Here is a 13,948-nt window from a genome sequence, read left to right as displayed (position 1 = left end):
ACACACACACACACATATATATACACTCACTACTATATATATATATTTTTTTGGAAATATTTTCTTCCAAAGTTGTTAAGATGTCAAAACAGATGGGATTTTCTTTGCATGCTTTGAAAGACCATCTTCCACTGTCTGGAAAATGTGCCCACCTTGTCCTCTGAGGGGCACCAAGGGTGGCAACTGTCCCAAGCCCTGTGTCCAGGGTGTCCGAGTGACAAGAAATCAGCCACTCCCCAAAAAAAAAGACTGAAAACACCCAGGGATTTTTATCTCTACTGTGTGGGAAAATCTCTCACCCTCAGCACAAGAAAACCTGATCTTCAACTTGAAGGTAGCCCAGACTTGCTGGGTTTCCACAGGCCAGACCCAAAAAGCCCCAGAGGAAAACTTTGGCTTGCCCTGGGGCTGTGGGCAGGTGTTCCATTTGCATTCTTAGCCCCTCCGGCTCCTCTCAGCTGTCAGATGCCTGGCCAGCTCGCTCCTTGGTGGTGAGAGCAGCTCCGTGAAGCTTGGTGAGCTGAAATCCTGCATCCCTCCCTCCCACCCCAACTGAGCTAACTGGATAACCCTGTGTGGTGGGTATACTCATGTTCACCAATATTCACTTCTCTGAACCCTTGAAGTCAGGCGGGGCACGTGACTGCGAAAAACAAGTGCCGATTCCAGGCCTGTGCATTTCACAGCCGGTGCTCTCTTGCCAGCTCTCTCCTGCATGGTGCAGGCTGAGCCCTTGTTCATCCATACTGCCAGCATGGCACAGTCAAGCCATCCGGGCAGCAGGCTGAGGTCCACCTGCATCCATCAATCCACTCACTTGCTCCTGCTATGCCTGCTTCTGCTTCTGATAAATAGGAATAATCTCCACCCTCCGGCACTTGTGTCAAAACAATGGGTGTCCCACTGCTGGTCTCCGTAAATTCTGTCTTAACAATGACCTGGGTCCCCGAGTGGCTCTGATGAGTCGTCATAGTCCAACGCAGTTAACCCATGACGATGCTGTAGCATGAGCAAGAAATCAGCTCGTGTTGTATGAAGCTACTGAGGTCATTGCCACAGTACACCTTGGAGGGCAGGCACCACAATCAAAGTGAAGAATCAGGACCTTGTATTCATTTTCTATTGCCGTGTAACACACCAGCACAGACTCAGCCACTTAAAAACAACCGCATTGGTTAGCTCACATTGCTGTAGGTGAGATGTCTCTGCTCAGGGTCCCACCAGACTGAAATCAAGGTACCGTTTGGGCTGTGCTCCTTCCTGGAGCACAGGTTCCTGTTCCAAGCTTACAGGGCTATTGTGACTGCAGGACTGAGTCCCCAATTTCTTCCTGGATAAGGCCACTCTCGGCTCCTACATGCCACCCATGTTTCCTGCCCTGAGGCCCTCTCTACACCAGGGCAGTTTGTTTCTTCAAGGCCAATGGAAAAAAAACAACATCTGCTGCTGCTTTAAGTCTCTGACCACTTAACACTGACCTCCTGATCCTCTTTGAAATACCTCACCTGATTATGTCAGGCCCACCCAGCACATGTAATCTTTTAAATAGCTCACCTGACTATGTCAGGCCCACCCAGCATGTGACCTTTTTTATTAACTTCAAGTCAACTGATTGAGAACCTAAATTACTTCCACAGAAGTCCTTCACCCTTGTCACATAAAGTAACTTAATCATGGTAGTGATGTTCCATCTATACACACATCCCACAAGGAGGGAATTATACAAGGGCATGGATCAGCCAGAGTCATCTTAGAATTCTGCCTACCACAGACATTTAAGAAAACATTCTCATGAATATTAGCTCTAGAAAATTTAGGATCCATCCAAAACTTTACACTAACTTCTTCCTTGCCCCCAAATAAGAAGACCTCTTCCCAGACTTTCTAAATCCTTTCTACTCAAAGTGTGGTCCATGGACCGGCAGCACGAACAGCATTTATGAAAAATTCAGACCAAGAGAATCAGAATCAGCCACATATTCACAAGGCCTTCAGCCAAATATTCACAAGACCCTCAGGAGATGTGAAGGCACCATCTCAAAAGGCCCTTGTCCTGAGATAGCTCCCCCACAGGCTTGGCCCTGGACACATCTCCTAAGGAAGGGGTTCTCAAAGTGTGGTCCCCTGGCACTGTTGTCAGCATCACCTGGACACTTATTAGAAATGCAGATTATCAGGTCGCCAACCAGGACTTACTGAATCAGACATTCAGCCCTCTGCATTTTCATAAGCCCACCAGTGATTCTGATGCAGGCTCAAGTTTGAGAACCACTGGGCAAAGACACTGTCATGATCGAGTGTCTCCCCTATGGAAAGCCGTAATGAAAACATGAAAAAGCAACCCGAGTCTGCTCTGCTTCAGTCCTGTTGCTGCTAGAGGCCAACTCTGCTCTCCAGCGGGAAGGGAGGAGGGCTCGGGGTCCGTGGATGTTCTGGATCCCTCAGCTCTAATTGTCAAACAGGCTTTGGAGGTCGGAGTGGGAGTGGGGATGTAGAAGGGAACCCCTACTAGCAGGGCCAGGTAGGAGGCTCCCAGGCCAACTGAAGACCCCTGGAGAGAGGATAGCTGCCCTGAAACATTCAGCCGAGCTTCCTTCTTGCCTTTAAGGGTAACCAAGTACCAAAATACAATCCAAATGGACAAACTTCTAAATGAGGTTAGAAGAAAGGCACTCTCCCGTGTCTGTGCATGTGGTAATACCAAATGAGCAGGTGGGCGGGAAGCCCACTGGCCTTGGGAGGGCAGAGCTGATGAAATGGGCATGGAAAAGGTGAGTGTGCAGGAGGTGGGATGGAGTGCAGAAAGGGGGCCGGCAGCTCCCACTGCAGCCATGCGGCGCTGGGAGGCTCTGGGAAGGTCTGGACATTTGGCTGCCTCTGCTCACACAAGAGAGAACTCAGGGCAATGTAGGGTCTTGACAAAGATCTTAGAGCAGAGTTGTGGGTGGGGGTAGAGGAGTCCTGAAGGGCTCTAAGAAGAGCAAAGGCCCCCAAAAGGGAATGCAATTAAAGAGAAGGAGCTTCAAACAGCAAGAGCAAACTGTGTGCCATGATTTAAGAGAGACAGAGAGAGAAACAGAGACAGAGAGAGAGAGAGAAACAGGCAGACAGAGAGAAGCAAAGACAGACAGAAAGAGAGATCTGGGAGTCAGGACACCTGAGTCTGTTTCTGTTGGAGCCTCAGGCAACTTTCCTGATTTCTCCAGAACTCAGGTGTCTGATCTGGGCCACCTTCCTCACTCATGACCTTCTTCCCCTGTGTGAGGGTGACCTTAAGGCCTGAGTGCTTGATACTACTTGGATTCATCGACTGTACTCCTCATCACCCTTGACCTTACTATTTGCAGGTGGAAATGTAGACCCTGAGCAGGTGAGCTGTCACGCAGCTCGTCCCAGGCAAGCTGGACTCTGAACCCAGGCCAGTTCGCCTCTGGGGACACACCGCAGCCCTAACCACACTCTACTACCTCTCCCAGAAAACCACCCGAGAGCCAGGCATTAGAGAATCCACAGTGACTTTAGAATATCAAGCTTTTCACACCAGAAAATCTCATGAGGCTTCTAAGGAAGAAAGCCCTCCATTCAGTGCACATCCCACGTGCAGCCTCGTGCGGTAGAAACGGGTCTCAGTGGTCCGCTATCTTGTGTTGGATTCCACTGCGATTTTACTTGTGGCCTAGAATCATGGAAGGTCCTTAGAAACCCCCTGATCCAGCCTCTCTTTTGACAGATAGAAAAACTGAGGCCCAGAAATTTCAAGTAATGCTTCCAGCCACCTTCACACAGGTGAAGAAGGTCATGGGCAAGGAAGGTCACCCGGATCAGGTTCCTGAGGTCTGGAGAAATCCGGAGAGTCGCCTGAGCCTCCACCAGAAATGGACTCAGGTGTCCCGACTCCCAGATTTCTCTCTTCTGTCTCTGTCTCTCTCTCTCTGTCTCTGTGTTTCTCTCTGTCTTTCTCTCTCTGTCTCTATGTCTCTCCCTCTGTCTTGGTCTCTGTCTCTGTCTGCCTTTCTCTGTCTCTCCCCATCTCTGTCTCTCTGCCTCTCTCTGTCTCTCTGCCTCTCTCTGTCTCCCTCTGTCTCTGTCTGTTTCTCTGCCTCTCTGTCTCTCTCCATCTCTGTCTCTCTGCCTCTCTCTGTCTCTCTTCTCTGTGTCTCTGTCTGTGTCTCTCTGCCTCTCTCTGTCTCTGTCTTTCTTTGTCTCTCTGTCTCTGTCTCTCTGCCTCTCTCTGTCTCTGTCTTTCTCTGTCTCTCTCTGTCTCCCTGCCTCTCTCTGTCTCTGTCTTTCTCTGTCTCTCTCTGTCTCCCTGCCTCTCTCTGTCTCTGTCTTTCTCTGTCTCTCTCTGTCTCTCTCTACCTCTGTCTCTCTCTGCCTCTCTCTGTCTCTCTGCTTCTGTCTGTCTCTCTCTGTCTCTCTGCCTCTGCCTGTCTCTCTCTGTCTCTCTGCCTCTCTCTGTCTCTGTTTCTCTGCCTCTTTCTGTCTCTCTGCCTGTCTCTCCATCTCTCTCTGTCTCTTCTTTCTGCCTTCTCCCCCTGCCTCTCTCTCTGCCTCTCTTTGCCTTTCCCTCTCTCTCTGCCTCCCTCTCTCTCTTTCTCTCTCTCTCTCTCTCTCCAAAGCCTCTTACCTGCAGCTCTGCATTCTCTCACCTTGTTGCTGCTCACCTGGGGAAGGCTGCCAGGCCAGACTTTCACCTCCAGCGGGAGCTCAGCAGTCGAGCAGGGATTTATACCCTCTTGGGAGCTGGGATTTCCTAACCGGGTGGTGTCACCCGCTCACACTGGGTGGCAGCGGACACACCTTTTCCTCCTCACGGGGAGCACCCCCAGGCTGCAGTGCTGGGTCTGAGTACATGATCACCCAGATGGGGAAGTGGCCAAGGAAACGCCGCATAAGTTTCCCTATTTTTCTGTGACTCGCTAAAAATTACGTACTTCCAGCCGAGAGGTGGTTTTCAAGTGATGGGCGTTTTGCCCAACTGTGGCCCCATTAAAGAGAAAAAGACGCTTTTGATCTTTAGCCAGTGGAAGAGTTGGTTTTCCATCCAAGGAACGCTTTTAGGATCTAAGAAAGGTTAAGTTTTTGTTTTGTTTTGTTTTCAGAGTCCTGTATGATTTTTAACTGTTAAGTGAAGGAGGGGATTGGTTATCTAATTCCTTATTCTAGATTGTGGAGTTTGCAGAACTGAATAGTTTGTCTTCTGAAAGTGGGAATCCAGCATCAAGTCATGTCTGTACAAAACCAATGTCTCCTAAACCCCCTAACCAGCCCGAAGGTGTTGTTGGTTGCTCCTCTCTCCCATGCAAGTCGCCACCGTGGAGTTAGAGAGGACGAAGCCGAGTCAGGGTGCACCTGGTTTGCTCAGAGCCCGCGGATCTGAGAACTCATGGTCCTGGGCCTTCCTTGATATGAACAGGAGGCCAAATGGGAGCATAAAACCTTGGCCACGGCCTCCCTGGAAAGCCAGGCTCCAGGGCTAGAACCCTCCATCATCCCCTGCGACCTCTCCCCTATGTGCTCACTCGTGTTGCATCGTTTAGGAAGAGGTGTAATTTGGAATCCCTCTGTTGGTGGTTGGAAAGGAAGAATGCTTTTCAAAATGTACTTTAAAACCCATGGCATTAACCTTCATAACACTGTCTGCCTGGTTTATGCAGATCTTCATTTTCTTACAAGTAAAGAGGCAGGTATAGAAACTCCTTTAGAGAAATCTTAGGGAATTCATACCCAGAACAAATGGCTAAGTCAGAAGGGCCCATGGGCCCTAATTTTATCCTTTTGCTAGCAAAGGATGGTAACTCTCGAAAGTCAAATCTCAACTGGTTAAATAAAATCTTAGAAAAATACAATGTTAGAGCTAGGTAGAAACTTAGAGATGGTCAAATCTGTCTTCCAGTTTAAAAAGAAGAGAAAACTGAAGTCCAGACATTTGAGGATGGGGAGCAAGGTGAGTAAGCTGTATTGATTTAATGGTGTGTATAACTTCACAATGGATGGATTCTTATGGAAACTGTTTGGAAACTGTGAATGCCCCAAAATGGAGTTTGTTGAGCAAAGGGTAAATGTTACATTATATCATGTTTATTCTTTCTAAGGACCATTAGAAGGTGAAATATTTGGGGCTTTTCCCATTATTTTGATGTGGCAAGATTGAAGAACAAAGCATAAATTTTGAGTCAAGCCTAGTAAGTTTCAAGGGTGGGAATTCATCCCAGTAGGAAAATCTCACCAAATACTATCATCATCCCAGGATACAGAACACGCCAATAATTGAGCCCCTGTCTCCACCCTCGCTCTGTGCTCAACTAAACACATCACTCCCAGCTGACCTGCCTCAATTAGGACTCGGTTCATTAAATAACACAGGAAGCCCACAGCTTAATTCAGCCAAAGAGAGGAAGCAAAACCATGCCATCTGCTCTTGGCCATGCTGGAGTTAACTGCTGATCTTGTGATCTATAAGGAGGAATTTACATAACCTCACTTCTTTCTATGGGAAAACTTGATCACAGAGTCACAAGAATTGCTTACATAGTCTTTTCAAGAACTAATGCTCAGACCCAACAGACACCCAAGAGTAAGTCCCCAGGCCTGCTGGAGCCTCATGGAGCCATGGCTACTTTACCCCTCCACCCCGCTTCATGGCCTATGCTGCACTGTGTCCACCACCAACAGCACATTTGAATGGCTCGATTTCTCCACCAACTGATGGGAAACCCACAAGCACAGAATGTTCTGTAGCATCGTGAAATCCTCTGAGGTTTGAGGTGAAAGTCACCCAGGATGTTTATTGCAAAGATTGAAGCAATGATTCCTCATTTTTTAGACCCAGGAGGCCTTTCCAAAGTCTGGTCTGGTTCAGGGATTAGCAGAATCCTCTGAAAACCCTTGTGGCAAGGTTCCAACCCCTCTCTCCTCCTTGTAATGTACAAGCCACAGGGTGGGGAAGGTGAGAAGGGAGAGAGAGGCTACGTCATGTATTATGACAGGAAATATGTGTCCCCAGTTTTTATGGGACACCCTCAATTCCAAATACTCTGTCATATTATCCCCAGAAACTCACTCATTGTCAGATCAGAGAGCCTTAATTTGGATTCAAGAAAATATGGTCATCAAAACCATAAGATAAATTTAGCAATCAGAACCCATAAAATTAAAAATTCTGGGCAAGCACTGTCCTAGCACTTCGGGAGGCCGAGACAGGAAGATTGGCCATGAGTTCCAGACCAGCCTGGGCAACAAAGCCAAATCCCCCGTCTCTACAAAAAAAAATTTTTTAATTGCCCAGGTGGAGTGGGGCATGCCTGTAGTCCCAGCTACTTGGAAAGCTGAGGCAGGAGAATGGCTTGAGCCCAGGAGTTTGAGGCTGCAGTGAGCTATGATTGCACCACTGCATTTCAGCCTGGATGACAGAGCAAGACACTGGCTCAAAAAAAAAAAAATCTAAAGGCTGTCCTGGTCAACTGGACAATAACAGGAAAAAAAAAAACTCTGTGTCTTAATCCCTTTTCCCATGTAAGGTAACATGTTGTTCATGGCTTCCAGAGATTAGAATGTGGACATCTAATGAACGGCTCCACTATTCAGCTCACCACAAGCTCAAAGATTATTTCCAGTCCTCACAGTTTCTGCTTTACAATTCTAAACAGAAGCATTTAAAAAAAAAAAAAAAAAGACTCTGCATAATTTTTGGAACACCTCAATTCCTTTCATACCTAAGGCTAAGATTGTCTAGAAAGCATAGACAAAGTATGCACAGAGCTTTAGAGATCTACAGGAGAGATTTTATTTTGTTGTTCATTTCAGAGAAAATCCAATCTTCATTGCTGAAGTGTTTTTGGTTCCAGGATTTCCTTCTGCTTCTTTCTCCCACCTTGGGTTTCCATGAGAGACACTGGGAAAGGTGAGAATTCCAGGACACCACCCATAACATGAACAGCCCCTGCCCACTTTCCCTCCAACCCCCCTCCCATGAGACCCAGAGCATGCATGAGAGGGCAGCTGGAACCTGGCCCCCTCCAGAGCCTGCTCTCCCTCCACAGGCACCCAGGCCCCATGCAGTACCTGGCCCTGAGCATTCCACCCTCCTGCTCTACCATCTACACAACCAAACCCTCTGCCTGCCAGTGGCTCAGGAGGCTCCAAGCAGGCCCCTCCTGCTCTGACCTGAGGCGCGCTGTCTCCCTTGCATGAGGTGGAAGCCCCTGCTCCCTGGCCTTGCCCTTCTGCCCCGTGGGCCCAGGAAGTTTATTGCAAGGACTGAAGCAATGATTCTTCATTCTTTAGACTCTAGAGACCTAAAACCTGTCTCTCTCTATCTGAGAGAGAAACCCTGGAAGTCGGCCTCCCAGGACATGGATGAGCCACTCACTGAGGTGGACCTACACTCTCTGCTCTGGGGGAGAAATGAAAAAAATTCCTGTTCCTCATGATGGAAATCTGATTTTCATTCTGCATCAGACAGCAGCTCAATGCTTATTCATCTAGCTATTATTTGCACTGCTGAGAACCAGCTCAAGTGTCCCCACACCAAGAATAGACAGATTGGCTTTTCTTACCAATAGTCCCAATTGCTTTCTGATCTGGTCCAAACCGACAGAGAAAACCCCAAATCATGGCAGTCTCACAGATACAATCAAGACAGCCTTTGTTATGCACCTGGGGGCTGAAAGAGGCTGCCGTCCACCACAGCTGAGGTTGTGCTTCCACCTCTGCATGTCACAGGCAGCTCCAATCTGAAGCCCTGGGAGCTGCAACTGCCGTGGAGCCTGCAGTCTACAGGACTCATCGCTGAGATCTGAAGGTCGATTCAGTCCCACCAGCCTCAGCAGGAAGAGATGACGAGCAGACTCTCAGACAACAGCTATTGGATCCCAACCAATGCCAAACACCTGAACCAACCCTCAGCTACCCACCTTGCAGCAAACACCCCAGCCCATCCTCCACATCACCCTTCCCTCCTCTCACCTACCCCGACCCACCAGCCCCACCAGCTATTCTAACCAATAACCCACTGGATCTTCTCAGCTCCTGTTAGATGTAAACATTTCAAATAGCTGGTTAATTGAATTGACTTTAGACTCATAATGAAGGTGGTAAAAAAGCAAAAAACAAAAAAGGTGAGGTCTCTTCCTTAGGACTCCCAGCTGTGTGTAGGTGCACGTGTGTGTTTAGGGGTGTGTGTGTGTGTGTGTTAATGAGTTGCTATCCTTCATTCTGGCTCCCCGAGAGCCACACCCAGCCTCCCACAACGACTGCCTAAGCAATAATGACTGCTTCTGGCTAGCACCTGGCAGGGCCTCCAGCAGGTAAGAAGACAGACCCCAACCACCGCCATTTTGAAGTTCCAAGTATATGAAACATTAAAAACCTATGCCAAAATAGAGCAACAGGAACTAGACTTTATTCTAAAAGTTTGCATTTAGCAAATAAATGCTTTAGAATCAAACAAACCTCATATGCACAACTCACTTGAAGATAAAACCTCAGCGTCACCATCCACACACAGTCTTTGTAACTGTCACAGAAATGGTTTTTCTGGCCACCCTCACTCACACTGCACAACCCTCAACCACCCACCCTATTTTTTTTTTAATTTTTTTTTTTTTAGAGACAGAGTCTCCCTCTGTTACCCAGCTGGAATGCAGTGTGGCTCAATCGTAGTTCACTGTAACCTTGAACTTCTGGACTCAAGCCATCCTCCCACCTCAGCCTCTGGAGTAGTTAAGAATACAGGCATGCACCACAACACCCAGCTAATTTTTTTTTAATTATTTATAGAAATGGGGTCTTGCTGTGTTGCCCAGGCTGGCCTCCAACTCCTGGGCTCAAGTGATCCCCCCTACCTCAGCCTCCCAAAGTGCTGCGATTACAGGCATGAGCCACCATTCCCAGCAACACACTCTATTATATCCCTAGCTTCCATATTATCTTTCAGCTTCCAGGCAATTGTTTCATTGAATCTTGAGAACTGCTCTGCTTTCTAATAGTCTCTTGGTAACATAGGACATCTTGCTAGGCTCAGCTGACATCTATGCCCCACACTTCTGAAAAGCAGTGATGGTGCTTGAATTGGCCTGCAGGGTCCAAGGGTACCCATTGCCTTCTCAGTGTGTATTGTGTTACAGAAAATAACAGCCTTGCACAAATTCCACCTGCATGTCCTCCTGTGCTAGCCAGGCTGTCAGGCACGCAAACTCCATGCAGGACCTGACTTTGATTTGTCATCTTAAAAACACTCCTCTCCCCCAGGGCAGGCAATCAGGGCAGGCTTTGGCAGCGGGGAGGATGGCCTTGGCTGAAGTCAACCATGAAGGGGAATCCACGCTCCTCTGTGTCCTGTCACGGGCTGGCACGCCAGCTTTCATCGGAAATGACATTCTGTGTGGTCACCGCGTCATCCCACTTTATCCAGCACTGCCGAAGAAATTGCATTTGCCAACCGCCCTGGGCCATGGAGGCACACTGCTACAGCCAGCCTTGGTCCCCAGATCATAATGGAGGGACACCCAGAGAGGAAAAGGGAGGTGGGAAGACCCCTCACCTGGCATGGGAGGGGCTGGCTGAGCTTAGAGACAAGGAGCAGTTACACACCAACGCGTATTTACAGACAGACTTTAAATGGATCTGCAGGGAACACCGTTTCAATCCCCACCCAGCTCAGAGCCAACAATTTCCCATTTCTTTGTAAACTACCCTGTATTAATGCAGTCTTTTACTTTGTGTATTCTGGTGCTTTGATATTTGCTGCCTTGCTGATCCTAGAAGGACAGCCACACCCAGGCCTAGCCCATTCCTTGAGACGGTAACCAACGGGCCCACAAACATGCTTCCCAAACCAACCAGCCCTGAGCCCACCCACCCCCCCGACCACTCTGGGTATTAGGCTGTCACCTTCTGGGCCTCTATCTACCCTTATCACCCCGGGCCAGGTACCAGATAACCAGAGCCCACTGAAGACATTCACACGAACCAATCCTAAGCCTGCTTCCTCCACCGCACCTGTGCCTCCCAGCAGAAACACCATAAAGGCAGCTTCCCTCCATCTGCCTTCTGGCTGCCCCTCCTGGCACACCCCTTCCACCTGGGAACTGTATGACAGTCTTTTCAATGGCAGGCACCCCTGACCTGCTAGTCTTGCCACACCTAAATCATAATGATACCTGTGTTACAGTCACCCTTCCCTGACTCAGGGGAATGTTTGCGCCCCAGGGGCTGACCACTGAGATAGGCTTATCATATCCGTTTTTGATTTTTTTTTTTTAGTAATTTGGAATTTGGTCCCAGAAGGAGACAAGTTGGCCTCTGTGAGGACCTACACATCTAAGGTGTAAACTCAAGTGCTGAGGGGTCACCTTGTCCCACCTGGTACCCAGAGGGGCCAAAAGGGTCACAGTTCCGAGAGAAAAGAATGAGGGAGACGTGCAGAGAGAAGCAGGAGTGAGCTTGGCGCCAGCCCACAGCTGCTCTGCTCTGCTCTAGGGCCTCCCCGGATGGCTGCATTCCTAGCCCTGGGCCCCCATCTCTTGAGACCACATCTGGTCACTTCCAGGGCCACATCTCAGGTCCAGGAGCCTCTGGTGTCCGCTTCTATGCTTTTAGTTTGCCATTTGGGTGGTCCAACTGCCTGTCAAGTAGAACCCCTTGTGAAGCATTCCAGTCTCCTTTGGGCTGAGAAAAGTAACTTAAAAATTTTTTTTCTGCACCCTGCCAGGGATAGCCCAGGCCTCAGCAAAGGTCAGGGCAGCATAGCGAGAAAAGCAAGTGCCGCAGGTTGAGAAAAGAATGGCAGAGACAGGAAGCAGCAAATGCCCTGGGTCAGGGAGTGAGGGACCACCTGATCGAGCTCCAACGTCAGTAGTTCTCATAGCACTGCCCAGACCCCAGCAGCAGGACATCCTGTGCCCCACCCCAGGCTACTGGATCAGAGGCTAGAGATGGGACCCAGCAACCTGCAGTGAACAAGCCCCTCAGACGATTCTGATGTGGCCAGAAGTGTGAGAAGCGCTACTCAGATGGTTCTCAACTCTGGCTGTACGAGAGGATAACCCCAGGAAGCCTGCATCCCACCTTCACACCAAAAAATACCAGGCCAGTCAGTACTTTTTAAGCTCCTACGTGATTCTAATGTGCTGCTCGCCAGGGTGGAGGGCTGTACCACCCATGTTCTCCATTGCTATGTCTTTGGCTCCTGCAGAGAGAAAAAGCAAGTAAGTGAGAACCTTTCAAGGTGGACTCACAGAGGACAGTTAATAAAGACAGAGGTGTAGCAAAGGCTGCCGAGCTGGGTGAGAAGGGGCCTTACAGGACAGTGGTGCTTCCAACGTCTGATCCTCAGTGTCTAATCAGGGAAACCAGGGATCTCAGACTCTGGTTCACACTCACCAAGCTCACAAAAGACCGAGGTCTGCACCAGCATCTTCGCCTATTCTTTCATTCATTCATTTTGGTAATATGCTTTCAAGCACCTGCTCCAAGCCCAGCATTGTTCTAGGCTCTAAGGATTTCCAAGCCAGTGGAGGAAAGTGGCAATAATAAAGATGTAAACAAATAAATGGCTTCATTATAACCAGAAAGATGTATTGTAAGCAATACTCAGGCAGGTCCTCTGCACTGGACAGTTCCCTCCACAAGGTAGAGCCATTCCAATGTCATTTCTTGCTGGATTCAATCTCGGCGATTGGCATTATCTGTTGTCACTCATTCTGCAGCATCGCCCGTGAGTTTGTAAGCCTTGATCTGACAACACTCAGGCAGTGCAACTAGGGGCACCAATAATATTTTGGAAATAGAACTAGGATGAAATTTATTCTGATTCCATCTGTATGAAAAAGGGTTGCTAAGTACAAAAACACAAAATTATAGACACTACAATCACATACTTAAGAAAATCAATCGTGTACCATAAAGTGATGATGCATTGATAACAGATCATACTTACTTGTTTTAGGCGTCTCTATTCAGAACACTCTGTTAGCCTGAATCCATTTCCAGAATGCACTTGACAGACTTCCAGCTGCTTTTTAAATAGATACATTCCGTGCTCATTCAAGCCGATCTGCTTCTCAAAGCAGTGAATGAAAATCAAATAAGGCAGCGTGTGAGTCAGCACAGGCTGTGTCTAGCAAAGTACCTTAGGGCGGGATGGCTTAGAAACAACAGGAATCTGGAATTTATTTCTCACATTTCTGAAGGCTGGAAGTCGAGATCAGGTGCCAGCATGGGGTTCTGGTGGGGGGACCCTCTTCCTGGTCGCTAATGACCATCTTCTCCCTGTGTCCTCACTGGATGAAAAGGTGAGGGAGCTCTCTGGGGTCTCTTTTATAAGTTCACTAATCCCATTCATGAAGGCCTCCCCCTCATGACCTAATTACCTCCCAAAGACTCCACCTTCTAGCAGAAGAAACTTGGAGGTGAGGATTTCAACAACTGAATTTTGATTCTTGGGGGAAACCAACATTCAGTTCACAGCAGGCAGTAAATGGTGTCTTACCTGAATCACGGGTTCATGCCTTGCCTTCCAGCCACTGAATGAGGAAGAGCAAGTCCATCCCCTGAGGCTCCAAGGAAACAGCCCCAACACCACCGATCAAAGCCCTCAGGAGGGGGAATGAATGGCCAACCATCCTGACCACACTCCCAACAGCCAAAGTCACCAAGAAGATAATGTTCAGATCACTCCTGGGCCTGGTCTCAGAGAAGTCAGCCCCAGGAAATGGTGATGAAGAATTTCACCCCCCAGACTTTCTTACGGTCCTGGCTGGGGACTGGGGAGGAAGCCACCAGGCTCTCCAGGATTCTGTGGGCCTAGCCGTTAATTCTCAGGGGGATCTGAGAGCTCTATGAGCTTCCCTGCCCGCGCCTGGCTGCTCCGGCTCTTAAGGCAGAAGAAGCCCGCCAGGCCCACCCTCACCAGCCCAGAGGAGCTGTTCAAGTTTTTTGGCTGTCT

The 13,948-nt window shown here is 48.7% G+C and overlaps 1 protein-coding gene across 4 annotated transcripts in view; it reads right to left on the bottom strand.

Moving 5' to 3' along the window:
* The window catches only part of IL1R2 (interleukin 1 receptor type 2), a 44,170-nt gene extending 31,127 nt beyond the window's left edge, over positions 1 to 13,043 (bottom strand). Inside the window, exon 1 of one of the 4 annotated variants that reach the window (XM_063695656.1) lies at positions 12,941 to 13,043. Coding sequence is in view for 1 of the 4 variants with exons in the window: in XM_019020606.4 (XP_018876151.1) it covers positions 4,628 to 4,641 (14 nt within the window). In the remaining 3 variants the exon portion in view is untranslated. Of the gene's footprint in view, positions 1 to 4,627; positions 4,741 to 12,940 lie in introns of those variants that run through there. The other 3 variants (XM_004031522.4, XM_019020606.4, XM_019020607.4) reach the window with 3 other exon arrangements.
* Between the last annotated feature and the right edge of the window lie 905 nt (positions 13,044 to 13,948).

The sequence above is a fragment of the Gorilla gorilla genome, chromosome 12, assembly GCF_029281585.2.
Source record: "Gorilla gorilla gorilla isolate KB3781 chromosome 12, NHGRI_mGorGor1-v2.1_pri, whole genome shotgun sequence".
NCBI classification, from domain to species: domain Eukaryota; kingdom Metazoa; phylum Chordata; class Mammalia; order Primates; family Hominidae; genus Gorilla; species Gorilla gorilla.
This window is presented reverse-complemented; position numbering and strand designations above follow the sequence as displayed.